At 45.5% G+C, this 19,318-nt stretch overlaps 1 protein-coding gene and 1 long non-coding RNA gene across 2 annotated transcripts in view; one reads left to right on the plus strand and one right to left on the minus strand.

Annotated features, from left to right (window-relative positions):
- Positions 1 to 19,318, plus strand: part of LOC146184898 (uncharacterized) — a 218,708-nt gene that overhangs the window by 50,255 nt on the left and 149,135 nt on the right. The gene's annotated exons all lie outside the window — the stretch shown is intronic.
- LOC146184900 (aurora kinase C-like) overlaps positions 1,561 to 19,318 on the minus strand; it is a 91,380-nt gene continuing 73,622 nt past the window's right edge. The window contains exon 9 of the mRNA XM_084609557.1: positions 1,561 to 1,626. Within this exon, the coding sequence (XP_084465683.1) occupies positions 1,561 to 1,626 (66 nt within the window). The remainder of the gene's footprint in view (positions 1,627 to 19,318) is intronic.

A 19,318-nucleotide genomic window follows, 5' to 3' on the forward strand; every position in this document is an offset into this window, starting at 1 on the left:
TGATTTAGTAATAGGAAATATACAGCCGAAGTGTGACGGCTAGATTACCTACGCTTCAAGACGCAAAAGGTCCTCCATCGGCTTTGCACTGATATCACCAAAGCTGTATGCACTCTTATCTAGCATGGTTGTGGACGAAGAAGGCAAGAATAGCTTTGGAAATCCACCCAAGCGCAGCCATACGGCTGCGCTTGGGTGGATGCAATGAGTAATTACTCCCTTATTACAAATCTACTCCACCTTGGGGGATTCCCCTAAATATTTGACCAATAGCTTTGGGAGCGACCACAACAGAATACGACTGGACTTTGGTGGCAATACCTGTACTCAGCGGGCACCAGATCACAGGCGTCTTTTCCTGCCTGGCCGTGACATAGAACACCTAGCAGAGGGCTCAGAATTATCACCGGCGGAAGGATATGAGGCCTTGGTTGAACGGGTACAGACGATGCCTCACAATAAACGAAGGCACAGAAGTAAGCGTGGCAGGCTTATACTACCAAGCGTTGGTGGGATGCTGAGGTCCTAAGGGCGATCATGGAAAGGAAAGAGGAATACTGACACCATCGACTGGTGCTGCGAACTATACAGCCCGAGGGAGTCATTCTGTGCCTGTGGCAGGTGTATAAGGAGAACAAGGAGAAGAAAGCCAGCCTTGTACAGCAGAAGATTAGGACCTCGAATAGAAAGCTTTTGGATGAGCTTAGGAAAAGTGGGCGGAAAGCACCACTTACGGTCTGGCAACATGTGAAGAGGTTGTACGGTCATGCAGCACCGAAACAATAGTTACAGGAGCGCCAGTCATTACAGTTGCTCTCGCCAAAGGAGAGCCTAGAGCTGATGATCGAGTGACTGAGTCAGAGTGTCGTTCAGAAAGGGCAGCGCACAGCCTGATGAACAAGAGCCAGGGCTACCAATGACAGGGTCACAACCGGACCTGCAAAAGTGGTTGGAACACGTCAGGGAGATGGAGCTGAAGGGTATCATCGGGCGGTACAGCACCGGGCACAGATGATGTCCCGACATCGCTCCTGAAGAGGATGGGTCCTACACAGAGACAGGAACTGTGAGCAGTTTTAAGCTACTACTCGGAATCGGGGAAATTCCTGATGAAGTGAGATTGAGCAGAATGCTGTTCCTGTTCAAAGGCTCCGGCAATCGCAGCAGCCCTGCGGCCTACAGTCCAGTCACGGTGAACCCAATTATATACAGGGCGTTTGCTAAAATCCTACGCAGACAAATTCAGGCATGGGGGAGCGAGAGAAAGTGCTGGGTGAGTTGCAGCAGGGTTTCCGTCATTGCCGGAGATTGGAGGACAATTTATTCATTCTGACGCAGTGCATCACACTAGCGATGGGACAGGGTAGGGAGCTCTGGGCGACATTCCTTGATGTGGAGGAGGCATATGACTGCGTGGAACATGATGTCCTGTGAAGGATGCTGCGCGTCGGGGGTCTTTTTGAAGAGGTCATCGCCCGGCTACGCGCCCTCTATACAGACACCAAGGTAATTGTGGAGTGGCAAGGCCTCCAGTCTTGTCCGGTCGAGGTGCAGCGGGGTCTACGACAGGGATGCCCTCTCTTCCCGCTGTTGTTGATGCTGCTGCTGAGCGATCTTGAGGGTCAACTGGAAAGGTGTGGCAAGGGTTTGACTTGTCATACATGGACAGTGGCCGGGTAGTGCAACAGTTCCTTCCGGGCCTGCTGTACGCAGACGACATTGTGCTTATGGTGGGCTCAGAGGCAAGACTGCAAACATTGCTTGAGATCTGCACAGCGCATGCGGAGCAGTTGGGTCTACAGTTCGGCACGAGGAAGAGTGCAGTACTGTGCTGGTCTCATGTCAGAACGGCTGTGGAACCGAGACGTCTGCTACAAGGGCGCGAAATTTCGTGGGCTTCACCTACAGGTACCTCGGGATAGACCTCATGACACAGCGTGCCTACCTCGTAGACTACGAGAGCAGCCTTCGTGCGAAGGGGGTGCGCAGCCAGAATGTCCTCAGAGCCAAGGCGTTGTGGTCGTTCAATAGAATGGAGGTCCTGCGCACTATTTGGAAGGCGGTGATGTTGCCAGGGCTGACATATGCGAATGCAGTGTTGTGTACCACGTCCTCGACGCGGGAATTTATGGAGCGAAGACAAGCGAGGTGGGAAGACAGGCACTGGGAGCCCATCGTTCATCCCCCAACGAGGCGGTACAGGGTAATGCTGGGTGGTCCTGCTTCGAGGCCCGGGAGGCAGTGGTCAAGATTAGTTTTGAAATGCGCTCGTGGACTCTGGGGGTGGACCGCTGGGTTCATCGAGTACAACGCCGCCTTTTGTATTGCGGAGTATGCACACGCTGGAAGAGGAGGGTCCGCGAACAGAGTGCAGAGTATGAAGTACCACTGCCAACCTGTGACAAACACTAAAGATACTTGCTGGACTAGTTGGAAGGTGCGTGAACGCTTGGCAGCGACGGAGACCAGATTGTGGCGAACGGTTGCAGCTGCCAAGCCGGCTCTTTGTATGTACTCCACGCACAAGAGGGACATCACTCAGGAGCAGTTCTATGACAACTCCCTGGGGAGCGCTCTGCTTTTTGAGGCCCGTGGGGGGTGCTGCGCAAGAAGAAATGGCACGCGCGGATCGAGGGCAAGGACAACGCGGATGTCTTGTGTGCGGTGTGCGGGCAGGAGAGAGACGATTGAACATATTGTGTTGACTTACCAAGTGATCATCCCATATGAGCGGGTCAACTTTGCCACAGGTGCCGGGGTTCACATCTGGACAGCCGCAAGGAGACGCTGCGGTGGACAGTGATGCGACACAGCGGGATGAGAGGGCTGTGGCAGTGGAGGCAACCAAACGACGCTTTGAGAACTGGATAAGGCATCCTAGATAAATAGTGTTGATGGCGTTGCGCCATGACGGGACAGACTCCGTCACAGTAGGGAATTGACTTGGCTAGGACCTTTCGGGTCCACCTAGTAAAACAAAGGAAGCCTCAGTACCAATCCAATCCAACGTACCGCCGGAGCAAACGTCCACTTTCGTCAAGATCCGGAGGTATGCACCGCCGAGGCCGAAAGGAAGTGTCATCGGTGACAAGTAGCAGCACAGAGTGCCCCTGGAAAAGAAGCTTTGCGAAGACGCCAAGATCTCCAGGTCTGTGCGTTGAACAAGCAGCTTACGAGGGATATGCAGAGACTACAGCAAAGCGACGTGAGTACCCGATTACGTTAGTGCAGGTATATCTGCGGGACTTTCTGTGGTGCTGTTTTGCACGTCAGATGAAGTAAGTGAATGTTAACATGAAATGGGAATATGCTGGTGGGGGATGCCTTCATTTCTCACACTGCATTCCACCAAATTATCTTCAACTTCGGAGAACTTCTTGTTGGCTTCGATCCTGTCTATTCATTCTAAATTAAAGGCGCCAAAACAAAACGCACTCACAAAAGAAAAAAATTTTTCACCCAAGGCTGTTAAATCTACTAAAGTAATAAACCGTGCCGCATATATGTGTTAGCGCCTGGGCTTGTTCAGCCTTGCAAAAGAAATTAAGAAAACCAAAAATAATGCGCTGAAAGTGTTCTTCTCGGTGAAAGCCCATAAGCTAGGTATACCTTTAAGAATAATAGTGACAGAAAAGAGGCCGTGAAAGAAGCAGATTAGACTGTACTTGTTGAAGCATTTGATTAGGCTAGTAGGTGACCTTTTTTTTACAAAAAGATCAGAAGACGTGTATGAAATTTTGGAAACTTAGACTGGGATTGGGCATGCCTTTTCTATCGATGTTGTTGATTTATTTTATATTGTACCCCGTGGATGCCGTATTTATTTCCGTTCGGGACTGTGTTTAAAGAAATGATCCCGTTCCTTTTCAAAACTGCACCGGTATTTCCATTAATAATTAAGTATTGCAAAGTTTTACTTACAAAATACTTTTATTTCTTTTGACCAATGGATATATCTGAAGAATGCCGGTAATTGCATTGGCTCGTGTCACTCCGGTTTTATGTAACATTTTTCACAAATGGATCGAATGTTTCAGCTCGTTGTACCAGCTAACCAAGTTTTTAAAATTTTTGGATATGTTGACTATTTTTTGGTTATTTTAACTAAGGACGGTAGCATTAACTTGGCTGATACAGTAGACAGTGCTTTATCTCTTTTTAGACAACATAAAAAAGGCTTGGATTTTACCTCTGAACTGCCAGAAAATAATTTTTTTAGTTTTTAGATCTAAACACTGAGTTCTGTAAAGATCAGGTTTGTTGAGCATATGTTCCACGCGCAAAAAAGGAGCTTCTGTTATTTGACTCCTCTCATTGTAAACTAGTGACAAGGGGTACAGCTTAGCGCTGTCTCAAGACTGCACTAAAGAAGTCATGCGTTCACAAGATGCGTCCGCGTTTTGAAAACCAATTTGGCTAGGCTGGCTTCAGCCAGGATCCCGGGTTTAGTCGTGGCTCAGGTCGCTGAAAGCCTCTACAGAAGATGAAGAAGAAGGCAGTGGGACAACGGGATGTGGTCCCTCGAGAAGAGGTGAGACCGGTGGCTGTGCCGTATGTGCACAAGCTGGCCCTTATCCTGAAGAAAGTTGCGAGTAGGCATAAGGTATCACTGGTCTCTTCGGCTCCCCTGAAGCTCGGAAGCCTTTGCTCTCGAATAGAGAAAAGGAAGGAAAAAGAAAAGGAAAAAGGCTGAGGTACGAGGCATGGGCGGCAATTCATAAAATGTGCCGAAGGGGTTGTGTCTGGAGTTCCCTTCCCATGCGGTTGGTCCTACATCGGACTAACCATACGATGTGTTAATGAGCCAATCCTGAAAAATGAAAGAGAGGTAGAACGAAATAAAGAGGTCCAAATTTGACGAAGCATATTAGATCCTGACCTTCAATCACCTGCGAAGCAAGTCTTTCTGATGCGCGGATTTTTGCACGTAGTAGTAATACGAGGGCCAGCAAACTAATTAAAGTGTTTTATAAAGGAAAGAAAGGCAATTTCTGCGTCAGTGACACGTCAATAATTCTGGACAATGCAGATAAAACGTATCTTGAACATAGCTTATCTTATACTCCATGATGCTGGATGTGTTTTTTGCGCATCCGTCGGCAGTGATATATATGTACACCCCTGCGCAAAAGTGGAGCGACCACGCCACCCGCTGGGAAAATTTTTCGGTATAAAATAATGCACCTGACAAATATGCTTGGGCTAGATGGCAAGCACGTTTTTCTGCACAATAAATTGCTGACTGATACAGATACATCAGTTGATCTTCTCCCAGTTGTCAAATGGCAAGGCGTGCTTCATGACTGTCGAAGATTGATACAGAATAGCTACATGCATAGTTGACAAATAAAGGAGCTTCATTATACATGTACATATCGTTCAAGGCATCTGAATCTATCTACAGGCAACCGAAAACAGCCGAAGAGCTACCGCTGAATACCGCGCGAAAAGGGCGGTAACCATGCGGACTTCATTATTGGGATTGCAATACTGCGCCAGGATTCGGCCCGCGGCATCGTCTGGGAAGGGCCATGTTTGACCTTGAAGATAAGAATAATAGAAAAAAAGAAAAGGAAAGAAAAGGGAGAAGAAAGAGAAAAGAAAGAAGTAGAAGCAGAAAAAGAAGAAGGAAAAGAAAAAGAAGATGAACAAGAAGAAGAAAAAGAATAAGAAAGAAAAGAAAAAAAAAAAGGAAAAGAAGAAGGAAAAAGAAAACAAGAAGGAAAAGAAAAGAAAAAGAAGAAAAAGAGAAGAAAAGAAAGAAGAAGAACGCTTGGTCACCAGCAGCTGATGTTTTCGCCCCACATTCGGTTCAGCAGCATTGAACCATTCTAATTTATATCTGAGATGGTAGCTTATGCTCTCGCGTCATACTCTTAAAGGATGAGCTTAAGTGTTCCCAATAATGTAGCACCTTACACTGATAGGGCGTGTTAGGGGAATAATGTAGCAGGCAAGCGAAGCTTCCGTCGTGGCTATCGCAATTCAACTAGGGTTCACCAGAGTTACAAAACAACAAATTTTTTCCCTGGCCCTACCCGGAAGTCATTTTCCCCATCACTCTCACTTTCAAAGACTAGGCTAATCCTTCACAGTGAAGATCTCACATATGTAGGTGCATAAAAATTAAATTCGATTATAAGGCCACAATTGCAAATCTTAATTTCCGGGAATCACCCTCTAACAGGCCGAATGGAGCGCCTAAAAGTGGGCCCCTGATAGGTTCTTACAAAGGCGTATGTATCTAGATTTTCGCATAGCATTCCAGGAACCTTCACGCAGCAAGAAGCCGCACGTTTTGTGTTTTTCCACGAAAGGTAGGTTTGTGGGGTTTAACGTCCCAAAGCGATTCAGGCTATAAGAGACGCCGTAGTGGAGGGCTCCGGGAATTTTGACCACATGGGGTTCTTTAACGTGCACTGACATCGCACAGCACACGGACGCCTTGCTTTTCACCTCCACCTAAAAGCGGCCGTCGAGGTCGTAATTCGATCCCGCGTCCTTGGGCGCACAAGTCCAGCGCCGTAACCACTGCGCCACCCCGGCGGAGTGAACTCTTCTACGAAAAACGAAACTGCCTTACATTGCTTTCATGTGAAGGCAAAGGTGTTTTCTAACTTGCCGAATCCTTGACTCTTGCGTACTTGCTGAGGTGGCACTTGCGTCAGTAAGTGAACAATGCACACACTATTTTTGCGAATTCATTTTTACAACCCGTTATTTAAATGCTATGATACTAAATATTATCTCAAACATACTTAAACAAAACTCTAATAAATAAATGTGAGCATACCATAGGGTTTGTTTATAGGCCAAATAGATAAATTAGGCTGGAAGTAGTGGAAGACAGATAGACCTTCTCTAGCCCCCTACCCCCACCTGAAATTTCTTGCCCTATCCTGAACTCCACATCTGGCTGTGCTGTTAATCTCACAGGACAGGATAACGCGATGTCGATACTTATGGATGCAGCTGAGCACGTAATCATCAACAGAAGATATTGCCGGAAAATTGCCGGCGTTTCGCGGCTCGTCGGCCTGAAATCGACCTTGAGGTGGCGCCACCGTAGCTTCTATAGTGTGCATCGGCAGTCGCATGGACAGAAACATACGTGCCCTCGGTTTCTCACCAAGAATAAGGCGGGTAAGTTGGAAAAAAAAACGTGCCATTTGGAATGCATGGACGATGCACGGCTTAGAATGTTCTAATTTTGAAACATCCTAAGTACACAGCCTAAGAATGTAGCACCTGTCTATGTTGTACATTCCTTTGCAAAAATTTTCGCTTGTTTCCCCATGCCAATATATGTAATGTCTGTGGTCCATGCGAGCAGGGGTAGGTGCGTCGTCAAGTTACTGCATTTGCAGCTTTTCGTTCCTACCCTAACATTTCTTTTCCTTGTGGCCAGCATAAAAAATAACGAATAAATTAGATTTGATATGATTAGAAAAGTCAATTTGCCAATACAACCGAAAAGAAGCTAGGCCTGCACAAAAACAAGACACGCAATCACCCTTCTTTTAGATTCACTGGCGTCGTTTCGCGCGCTATTTGCGTTGTACAGCACGCTAGCGAAGTGAGAAATTTGTTTCGTTTTTCCTCTTTTTATCCGTCTGAACGTGTCTGGTAGTAGCAGCGAATGCATTCTGCAACGCGCAACGCTTCTCTTGTGAGGCCAGCGGCTCTTCGTAGCCGCGTACGCTTCTGTATTTCTCTGCATTTCAATGCGGTCACCATCGCAGCTGCTTAAACGAACTGATGAAGCCAGACGAAAGCCTTGCGCAAAGCGATCACATTGGCAGTTGTACAGAAAAGCAGAGTATTAGTTTCCCCTGCCGACGAAGTACTATGCCTGTAACCATGCTTATATCTACTCTAGATTACAGGAAAGGCAGCGTTTTCTTTTTGTTTTTCGCCTTTCAAATTCCTCATTGTAATGCCAGACTTCGGTTTAATCTTTCAGTTAATAATTTAAATTCGAGGGTATGCACACTTTACCGAGGGCACAACGACAACCACCTATTCATTATATGCCCCACATTGACAAGGGCAATATAGAAAGTGTTCGTTCATCGGTTTTTAATAAAATCCAGGGCTTTCCCATTTGACGCGGAAAGGCATTCGATAGAAGTTGAATTAGCTGGTTGAAAATTCGATGAGACACGAACAATATAAAGTACTAAGCTACTCGGCTAAGCTTGCTATTAATAGGATGCTAGTTGTGTTTTAAACATACTGGGAAAAATACATAAATATCGTTGTATGCTAACAGCCCGCTCGTCTTCACTAGAAATGCAGTATCAGCAGATTGAACTATACTAAGGATGTTTAGAAGCCACCTGTTAAACACACGCAAATATTTTCCAGTGGATGCGACAAAGTGCGAACAAACGACTTCTGCAGTTTAAAACCATCATTCATTTACTAAAATAAGTAATCATATGCACCGTCTCCACACTTAACCGCTGCTAAATTTGCCAAAACTCCAACAAAAAGCGCACGACTCGATGTAAGTTAATAATATCGAGAAGACCCCTTTTAATCAGGAGCTAAACACTTAAAATATTGCAAATCTAGTTACAAGTGTCTTGGTTCAACTCATGCACTAACTCAAAAGACTGAGTGGTATCTAAGCTAACACGTATTCGCTCGCCAATACAAATCAAAACTGTCTCATGCTAGCCGCTTTTAGAAAGCCGATGACGTTCTCTACGATGACCTGTCCATAACGTACTGGCAGGTACGTCATAGGTTGGTTCTTCTCCATGACAGGCGGGTGAAGGCTTGGTGAAGACCTATTTTTAGACCTATTTCGTTTTCGCAAATGCATGCAACCTCACAAAAAGGAGTCTTTTAGTTACTATTCCTAGTCCGTTAACGACTCAGAGTGTTCGCTTAGATCTGCTGCTCATACGCACGTAATACAGGAAATACTTAAACGCGGATATCTGCGCAAACATACAGAGACCCGCATACGTGCACCAGCCCAGTGTTGTAAGAATTGCAGCAGAAAGCTCCTTGTCAGGACATCGGCCCCTGATTAAGCTGTTGCCGCCCGAAAGAAAAGAGGCGCACAAACATGCCGCTTAATGCTCGTTTCTCGACAATTCGCAACAAAAGGTTCCGAATTTTAGAATGCTTGGTAATAAGCAAAAAAAAAAAATCTACCTGCAAAGGCGGGGCCATGACTGTACGTTTCCCGCCAAACTCGCAGGAGGAGGGCAAATAACGCTTGTGAAGGTGACTCGAGCAGGCAGGAGATAAAAACACTCCGAAGAAGGAAGTGACAGATTGAGTTTCATGGCCGTTCGTTCGTAAGGCGACGCCTCACAGCCAACTGATCAGAACGTTCTTTGGTTCTTAGGGTCGTCAGTGACCCTTTAAAGGGAGTCTATTGTGTGAACATAATGAAAAAGTGTTTCCCAAAAACAAAGCTATTGATTCCACTTGAGACTAGTTACCTAATCTGAAGGCAAAAGCGTGGATGTCTCATGGTAATTTTCTTTCCTAAGGTTTATTTTTGATCCTTCACACTCACAGACTATAGTAAGCAATAATTTCCCAGAGCATTCACTTGGACCGACCAACCAACTCAACTTTTACCAACCAACCTTCATGGCCTATGGTCTGCGCGTCCTTCTTGTCGCTAAGGAAGCGGATTTTCCACCTTATTAATATTACCGATTTTTTACACCTGTTATTCTGGTTAAGGGAACGTTCCAGAAATATTTGGCGTCAATCAGAATATTTCTGATCTGTTATGACATGTGCCTCAATTGGGCCAAGAGTCCTTTTCGAATTTGGCGAAGTGTTTCTGATTAGTCTACAGTGTAGTGACATCTCGGTTTGCGCCATAAACAGGTGCCGCACAGCGCCGGCTTCTGGGCTAAGGCGATGTATAAAACTTTCAGCACAGATTGCAGAAAAATATGTGACCGTATTTGTCAACACCATAAACATGGATGATCAAGAAAACCTCCGCGCAGTTAGTCAGAAGTCTGTGTAATGGCTTATACAGTGACTATACAAATACTAGACAAAGCATTGATATATACACTCGGAGTATTCAAGTAGGTGATGTTTAGTGAAGGCGGAAAGAGAAGAAGAAAAGAAGAAGAAGATGAAGAAGAAGAGAATGCGATGACTTATAAGTACTAATCACTCGCAGTGATGCCGACAAAAGTCTCGTCCTTCAACGCAGCTTGCCCTGCATCGCGACCCTGACTTCTTCAGGCCAGTGCAGACTCGCCGATTGGAGTCGCTCTTCGCCGACAGAGCTGCATCAACGCTGAAAAAAAAGAGAAGCGAGAAGCAAGGTCATGTACAGTTCCTTTAGATAATAAAAGAATAAGAGGATGAAATACAGAAAGTGTGAAAAACAAATATAGGAAGATAAATACTGAATAAAACTGGTGCAGCAAAGCTGACATTGGGAGACGAAATTTACTGACCACCCAGTTGCAGAAGCACAGGTGGCCATGCGGGTTCTCTTGATAACTGGCGAATCGATCTTCTGCCACGCAGCACGGGTCTTCTGTAGAGAAAAATGAAAAAAAAAGCACTTGATAATGCAACTTTAGAGTGATGTGCTCTTGTAATTCAATATACCACGAGGGCGATAATGTTGCAGAATAACCTCGAATTTCAAACAACATTAGCAAATCAGATAAAATTTCAACTCCGGTGCCATTTCTGTATAGTTATCCCTCGATTTAGCCTATTAACACACCACACCACAAAATGAGAGACACTGGTTTGAATTAGTATCTTCATTGTGTTACCCACTGTGCATCAGCACTACTTCTTGGATGCAAATCAGTGTGCGACAGGTGGTGGCTGATTAATATTAATGAAATATTGCAGTACATTAGCCCTTAGCAGCTGATACCTGCTGTTTGTATTGTTGCGATGTGTTTTCAGAATTGTCATAATATTTGGTACAATTGTACCCTTTGAATGTACCTCAATTTTACAAAACTATGAATTGTCAGCTATTTAAATCGAAGTCATTAACGTACAGCACATAGATGGTAAGCACATATGAATTAAAAAAAATTTGGTATGGCCTTTTTGCGTTTTGAGAGAACAGCTGGAACCTAGATGCAAACCATGCCTCCTCCACAAGGAAATAAGCTTGCCTCGTTGAGAGTACTCACGGAATGAAATTTGTTCTTAGCCACCGAAACTGCTGTCACCGGAGCTGTGTCTGGCACGCCAACATATTCCAGTGACTTTGACCAACAGGAGGATGCGTCCGCTTCGTATTCGTCTCCCGCCCTGATGCTGGCCACACGCTGCCGTTCTGCGCATTTCGTAACAGTTACTCCACTGCTGTTGTTTAGAGACATCACATGATTGCGGTGACGTAATTTTTCACCGAGGTGAACTAAGAAGGGCAATGAAAACGAAGAGACGCGAGAAATGTTCTCAAAGCGATTGATGAAAGTAGATGCCTTTGGAGTGCATTTTTATACAAAAATAAAGTCACTATACGTATGCAGCAGGTGTCTGAAAGGAGAAAGGTCCTCACTGCCTCTCTTTAGTTAAACGGGGGCAGGGAGAAGAGGTCGGCTTTACGAAGCGAGCAGATCAATGAGCCTAAAAAATGAAACTGAATTATACCTAACTAGAACGTTATTGATCAGCGAGCCCACACTGACGCGTTTCAAGAGGCACCAAATTCTCAGCGCAGGGTGCCATACTTTAACATTCTCCAAAACAACTTAGTTCTGATGTTTAAAGAAACAAAAAAGGTTGATAAGATTAGAAATACTTCTGGAAAAAATTTGATAGAGCATAGATGTATCAATCGATTAAATAAAATGATTCGTTTATAAAACAATAGAGCAACATCTTCAAAATTTTGGTTTGAGAATTTGAGCTTGTGCATTGCCTCACCAGAAAATGGATGAGGAATAGCAACGGCAGATTTGACTGACTGTGCGTTTGTTTTGAGCCAACCTGCGTTTCCTTGGCCACATTACATATAACGAACCGCGCGCAGGCATCCTAAAAGATTGAAGGCGCATCTTTCGTGCCAGCATTCTTGCAATGAAATGACTCGTCAGAACCAGCTGCGCAGTGGTGCTTTAGTGACCTCAAAAAACTCTTACGGCGTGCATAGGGAACATACATTGCTCAGGCTGGGCTTAGAATGTTCCACTGGGCAACAAGAACTACTGCCGTCAGCCACACCAGAAGCTGCGAATGCCATATCACATCACTGGGGCAATATGGAAATAATTTCCCTCATAGACTTCCTTGAATAGAATCACTTGCTATTAGTTGATGAATGCTAACCTGTGCCTTCCACATGGCGCAAGCTCATGCCTATAGAAAAGCGTCTATAGATGTATTAGAACATAAGTCCGAATATTCCAGGAAACAGTTGTGCCGTCGGTTACGCCACGAGGCGCAAGAAATAAAATGGCAATTGTTTCCATAAGTTTCTTGCGGTAATAGAGAGATGAAAGAGAAAGACAGCGGCCCAGAGCGCGAATAGTAGACCTTCGGCGACTAGTCGCCTACGCGGCTAACGTGTGTTGCACTTCTGCATTAAACTTTGATCAGTTTGTCTACAGCTCCTAAATCTCGTAGCTCATATTCGGTGACGCAAGGAATAGTGGAAGAAAAAACGCCTGCAGATTGTGCGAGTTTTTTGTAGATATTTACACGCGATAATTCGTGTGCGTACGCGTGATATTCTACGTCGAACGGAGCAAAGTCCCGGCGTCTGATGCCATTCACCTGCACTGTGCCCGAGCTGGTTTCGTACAGAGAAGCCTAGAGACAAAAGGGGTGATAGTTACCTTGATTGGTAACTAGCACTGGATCTGTGGAACATCACGCTTTTTCCTGTTTTCAGCGAAAAGCGTGCTGGCACTCGCAGCCACTGTATGTTATTTTATAGACGATCTGAAATTTCGTCTGGAAGTTCATTCAGAGCCGGACGCTATGGGGATTCAGCATTCCCCTCGCCAGCCCGCAGGTAAAGTATTTAAATACCTATACCTAAAAAGCGATGACTCACAATGGAGGAAAACAACTAGGAAACTAACCAGTAAGTATGCTAGTCACAAGGACGAAGAAAAAAAATTGTTAAGCTGCAGGTGAAAAACACAGAAGGTAAAGATTGGAAAAATTCGATGGAAAAGAAACAGAGTGTGGAATTATACCGTAAGTTGAAAAGACAGATCAGGAAGGAAGCTTTCTTTGATAACTCAAGTGGCAGAGCCCTACTTTTTGAAGATAGATCAGGGTGCGTTAGAACATGCAGCTACAAAAAGAAATTTAACAATGAAGATGACGCATGTGCAGTATGTGGTAACTTCATTGAAACAATTAACCATATTATAGTAGAATTTAATGGCGTCCATACGGAAGTCGATGCAGACACAGTCACTCTCCCTGAGGCCCTTGGATGTAGAGTTATTTTGGTTTGCTCGGTACGGTGGCTCCGCAAGAGAGAAAACAACAGAAGAGACGAAGAAAGCGGGCTGTTCCGACTAGCATATCTACCGCCCCCAGAAGCCGAGCGGCCTAGCGATTCGCGGCGTATGCTTTTTCAATGGGCGTCTAGTTGGCGGTAGATGCTTGTCGGAACAGCCCGCTTTCTTCGTCTATTCTGTCGTTTTCATTACAGTATTTGCGCCTTGTAAGACAGACATTTCCGAAGCCCGCTAAGGGTCTTAGTAAATCAGAAGTGTGTCACCTACGAAGGTTACAAACTATGTCATTTAGTAGTCCAGCAACACTTCACGCCATTGAGCCCGAATCCTTTTCGGCGCAGTGCAAATTTTGTGGCCAGAAGGCAACTTATACCATATGGTATGGGCTTGTCAACAAAATACCAGTAATAATAAATCAGCCAACGTCGGAAGGCTGGGAGGCGGCCCTGTCCAGCTCGGACTTCGAGGAACAACGAGCCCTCGTCGAACCGTCGAACGGCGTCCCGGAATAGGGACCCGACCAGCCTTCCCCTAATATAAGCCAATGTCAAAAGATGTTTTCATCATCCTAATCTCTTGCGGAGCCACTGTACCGAACAAACCCAAATACGTGGCCGGGTGAATGAACCTATGATGGATGCTAGCAAAACAATTGGAAGATTAGTGACTTAAAGCCAGAAAAGTGGCATGATGTTAGTAATGTAGAAACAATATTTCAATAAATAAAATGACGGCACAGTTAACTTTTAAAACAATCATTAAGATATAGGGGGGGAAATGAGCATGAGAGCAACTGCTACCACCTCGTTTCAATGGGGACACTCCTATATTTAACGAGAGTAGAAAACTGCGCAAGTTGGTATGTATTCATCTTGTTGTGGCACCCCAGGGATGAGGACAGATGCGGAGAAAGACAGAAGAAGAAACAAAACGCAACACATGCGCACTCCGGCCCATGGTTACAGCCCGAAAAAATGTGGAGGCATTTAAAATAAAAGAGTCATCCGACAAATGTGTAATCGCGCCGTCGTTATTGCTACTTGATGCTGTATTGGACTATCTGAAACATTTGATACGGTGATACGGTTTGACACCAGGTCGGTTTTGATATGAGCCTTGTAACCATGGACCGGAGTGCGCATGTGTTGCCTTTTGTTTCTTTGTGTATTCCTTTGGTTTTTTTTCATATATATTGCGTGTCCCAATAAATTTTAACAGTTGATAGTAACCTCTTGGTCTGTCTTATTCCGTATCTGTCCTCGTCCCTGTGGTGCCACAACAAGATGAACTCCTATATTGCATCCATCCATCCATCGGTTCATCTTCCAGCCCGCTTACGGCGTAGCTCTACTGGCGGTTCTCTCGTTTTTTTGCGCGTATATATTGACGAAAAGATTGTTACGATCGTGTCATGCACCCTTGCATTTCTAGCTGGTTTTCCAGCAAAGATTGACTGCAAGTTACGTCCGGAATGTTTCACAATTTAGGTGTTGTCTTTACTACCGAAACGGAGTGTTGAGGCCGCGTTCACATAATGCGTTTCGTATGTAATTTACGAATTGTGCTCCAGTAGACAGTTTTATTTGCTTGTGAAACAGTTATTCGATAAGGCTACCTCGTGTAGGCGGTAGTCTTTGAGTGCTAAGGGTTATTCGTGAAACAGGCGGTCAATCAGCGTCACGAGCGTATGCTCGAGTGGTCAAAGGCATGCACGCATTTTTCTTAGCTGCAAGGTCTTGTTGCAGTTTGGTGAACTGTGACATTAGTTTTCCTGCCATTTTTTAATCGTAAGACTTCTGCGCTTGCGTGTAACTATAACAAATTCCAGTGTAGCGCACATGTCGCTGGCTTATGTTGCCTTACTTCGAGGGATGCTATCTCCTAGCTTGTGCAGCAAGGAAGATACACGCCACTGACACAGCGAACATAATCATAGAAAACTTGGTTAACCCACAACTTGTCCACGCAGGAAAAATAGTGACTGATCAAAAGCAGCTAATCGGAAAAAGCAAAACTGCTTACCAAGGTAGCACCTGCGTGTTCAATCTGTCGAGTTTTATAAAGATAAAACTACGCAAGTGTCATCATGTAGTGATTGAACTTTGTAAATAACGAAATGTTTGTGTCTACTTCTTGATTGTTTGTGTGCCCTTCTTTTATAGTTTGCGCCAAGCTGCGCGCAACACTGGGATGGATGGATGGATGGAATACAGGAGCGTCACCTTTGAAACGGGGTAGTAGCAGTAGCTATATCATGCTCATTTTTCTCCCTTATCTTAATTATTGTCTTAGATTTGTTACTATATCATCATTCTGTTTAATGCATTTGTTTAGATATTAATAACATTGTCACTTTTCTGCTTTTACGCCACTAATCTTCCAATCGTTTTTTTCTTGTTTCCACCGCAGGTTTATTCACCCGGCCACATGGTATCTAAACCCCAGAGCTTCAGAAAGAGTGACTGAGCCTGCATCAACTTCCGGATGGATACCATTACATTCGAGTATATTATGGTCAATTGTTTCACGGGAGTTACCACATACGGCACATGCGTCATCTTCTTGATGGATGGCTGAATCGAATATAGAAGCGTCCCCTTTGAAACGGGGTGGTAGCAGTACCTACCATGCTCATTTCACGCCCTTTGTCTAAATTATTGTTTTAGATTGGTAAACTGTACCATCATTCTATTTATTGAATTTTTGTTTCTACATTACTAACATTCTGTCATTTTTCTGCTTTTAAGCCACCAATCTTCCAGTCGTATTTTGCTAGCTTCCACCGCCGGTTTATTCACCTGGCCACAGGTATCTGTAAACCGCAGAGCTTCTGGAAGAGTGACTGCGCCTGTTTCGACTTCCTAATAGATACCATTACATTCGAGTGTAATATGGTCAATTGTTTCACTGGAGTTTCCGCATACAGCACATGCGTCATCTTCATTGTTAAATTTCTTTTTCTAGCTGCGTGTTTTAAGAAACCTGATATAGCTTCAAAAAAGTAGGACACTGCCTCTTGAGTTATCAAAGAAAGCATCCTTCCTGATCTGCCTTTTCCACTTTCGGTATAAATGCACACTCTGTTTCTTTTCCATAGAATATATTCAATTTTTACCTTCTGTGCTTTTCACCTGCTGCTTTACGCTCTTTATTTCTTCGTCCTTGTGAACAGCATACTTACTGTTTAGGTTCCTAGTTTTTTTCCTCCATTGTGAGTCAACGCATTTTTTGTATAGGTATTTAAATACATTAGCTGCCCATCTGTTACTGTCCAATTTGCTCAGGCGCTCCTCATATAATATTTTACTCTGAGCTTCCCCTACTTCGAAAGATACCCAACGAACGCTGCATAGGTGACGAGCGCCAAGGTGCGACGAAAGACGCTGCCATGCCCCTTTTCCAACTTTTACGCTCTCTCCGGCCGACTGGAATGGCCGGAGAGAACGCGCGCGGAGGTGATCTCGGAGGCCATGGTTGTGATAAGTAAGGTTGTGCCCATATTAGAAACTTCAAGCAGTCTGAGAACAGTATTTCCTCTTCCTTCCGATTCGCACAAAGTTTTGAATATTCCAATGGTTCGAACCTCATAAGCACACTAATTTCCGAACTTTCTCAACATTATAAAAATTTCGTTTGGAAATCCCGCGAAAATCGCGAGATGTCCAATCGGCAGTAACTCCCAGTTTTATTTATTTATTTATGGTGCCCTTCACGGCCGAAGGCATTACAGAGGGGGGGTGGGAAAAAAACACAAAAATACATAAATTGAGAAATACAGCAGAGAGTGAAATTTAAATAACACCTGAGCAAACGTTTAGGGGGGCACATGGAATCACAAATGCTGCGCTTGCGGTGATATTCTCCAGCCGGTATTTTGTCTATTAGCGCCCGTAAGGAGCGCATAGAAAAAATATCTCAACTGCGTTTCCGAACAGACTGCTCAGGTGCATGAGCATTCTTATTTCGTATGTGAGTAGCCCTGCCCAACGCCTCAATTGCCGTTTCGATACGCGAGCGCTAACGTCATCTACTCAGTAAACAGACATCTTCATATATCTCATGGTCACATTGTAATTGGAATGCTACTGAGCAGTATTCATCAAGCTAATTACTACTGAAGATGAAGCCACTCTGAGAAAATAGCGATATGACATTTCCCTTGCATGCTATGTTGCCCGATGTATTGTAAACAGGTATAATTTGGTTCGGTTTGAATGGCTTTGGCTAGCTTTTATTTTGCGGAATTTACTATTTCAAAGCGGCTCAAACTATGTAGGAGGTGGTAGCGGAAGGCTCAAGATAATTCCACTACCTGTGGTTCTTTAACGTGCACTGACATCGCACACTACACCACAACACACGGGTGCCTTGCTTTTCGCGTCCGTCGAAATGCGGTCGCCTCGCACGTAATATTAGTCGAGCCCTGTCGCTGAAAGTATTGTTCTAGATAACAAAATATAGCTAAAGACAATTTTCACCCCTTAACCTTACAGCTCTAATGCATTATCCAGATGATGGTTGCAAACAATTTTTCTGCCCTACCTCAGTTGTATTTTGTTTTTATATGGCAGGGCTTTCTGACAGCGATGTCACCTTCTCTTGGAATGAATCATGTGTCATTGGCAATCAATCAAAAATATTTAATTTGAGTCGCATCCAATGCTTATTATTCTTACTGTAGCGCTTTGCAACAGAGAAAGCATTATTCGCGCTGATTTAGCCGCGATTCGGGGGCCTAGGCTTCACCGTCGTCGAACCATGAGGAGCCGGGATGAAGGAGCAGGAGCAGCCAGGGAAGAGAGGCAAAGATGAGCGTTTTATACAACTTTTTACATGGTGGCATATTTACAGGTCAAGAGAGTAAAACGGAGCTCTGTGTGGAGACAATGTTCACTGCTTAAATACAGTCTGTTGTCCCCACTTCCCTAGCTGGGGAAACCAAGTTCAATCGGTGCAGTCCAATCACTGGAGCACAAGAAATCACTCGATGTGCCGCCCACTGCCGAGGGTGGGGCGCGGACCTCTTCTCACATCTTTCGGTGGCGAGGGCACATTTTCCCATGTCGATGATAATCTTTTGCGGGCGAGGGAATTTCTGCAGCAAGGTGAAACCTCCCGCGAAGTCGTCCGTTCGCGGCGATCCTTTCCCCCGCGTAATTCCAAGTAGGTCACCCGCTTGCCTCGGCAATTCGGCGAGCGGGGTCAATGCTGCTCGGCGACGCGCCTCTTGCCCGTTCAGCACAAGAATAGGTTCCCTGCTGTCGCCGCCGCGGTGCCAAGGGGATTAAGGCCCGCAAGGCAGTTCGTCTCTATCCCGAAGGAGGGGAGGCGGGAAGGGTGGTCGCTGCAGCCGGAAACAAAGGTCACTCCGCCGCCGTCGCCACTGCCTCGCTGCTCTTGACAGGGGTTGCTTGCCAGCATCCAGGCTTCTCGCTTTTGCCGCCATGGGTGCCAAGGGGAGTTAATGCCCGAAAGGCGGGAAGGGTTGGCCGCCGCAGCCGGAACAAAGCGTCACTCCGCTGCCGTCGCCGCCGCTTCGCTCCTTTGATGGCGGTCGCTCGCGGGCGTCCGCTATGTACGCCTTCATTTCCAGCTGCGGGAGAGTGCGCATACCTCAGCCGGAACCCCGGTCACAACAGCCCGTCCGCCGCCCGAAGAGGTCTCGCAGTGGAGCAGCCCACGCCGCTCCGCGAAGAGACCTGGATTCGGATCAGCCTGGTTGGTCCCGCCACGTATCAAACGTGGCCCTCTGGTTCCTGCTTGCTCGCTGGACAACTTAAGCAACCTCAGCCACGCAAGGCCCAAAACACAACAAATACCAAGCGCGAAACCAACTTTGAAAACTCCCAGGTTGCTTTTTAGCCAAGATT

The sequence above is a fragment of the Amblyomma maculatum genome, chromosome 7 (genome assembly GCF_055883805.1).
Source record: "Amblyomma maculatum isolate TAMU_Amacu chromosome 7, ASM5588380v1, whole genome shotgun sequence".
NCBI lineage: Eukaryota > Metazoa > Arthropoda > Arachnida > Ixodida > Ixodidae > Amblyomma > Amblyomma maculatum.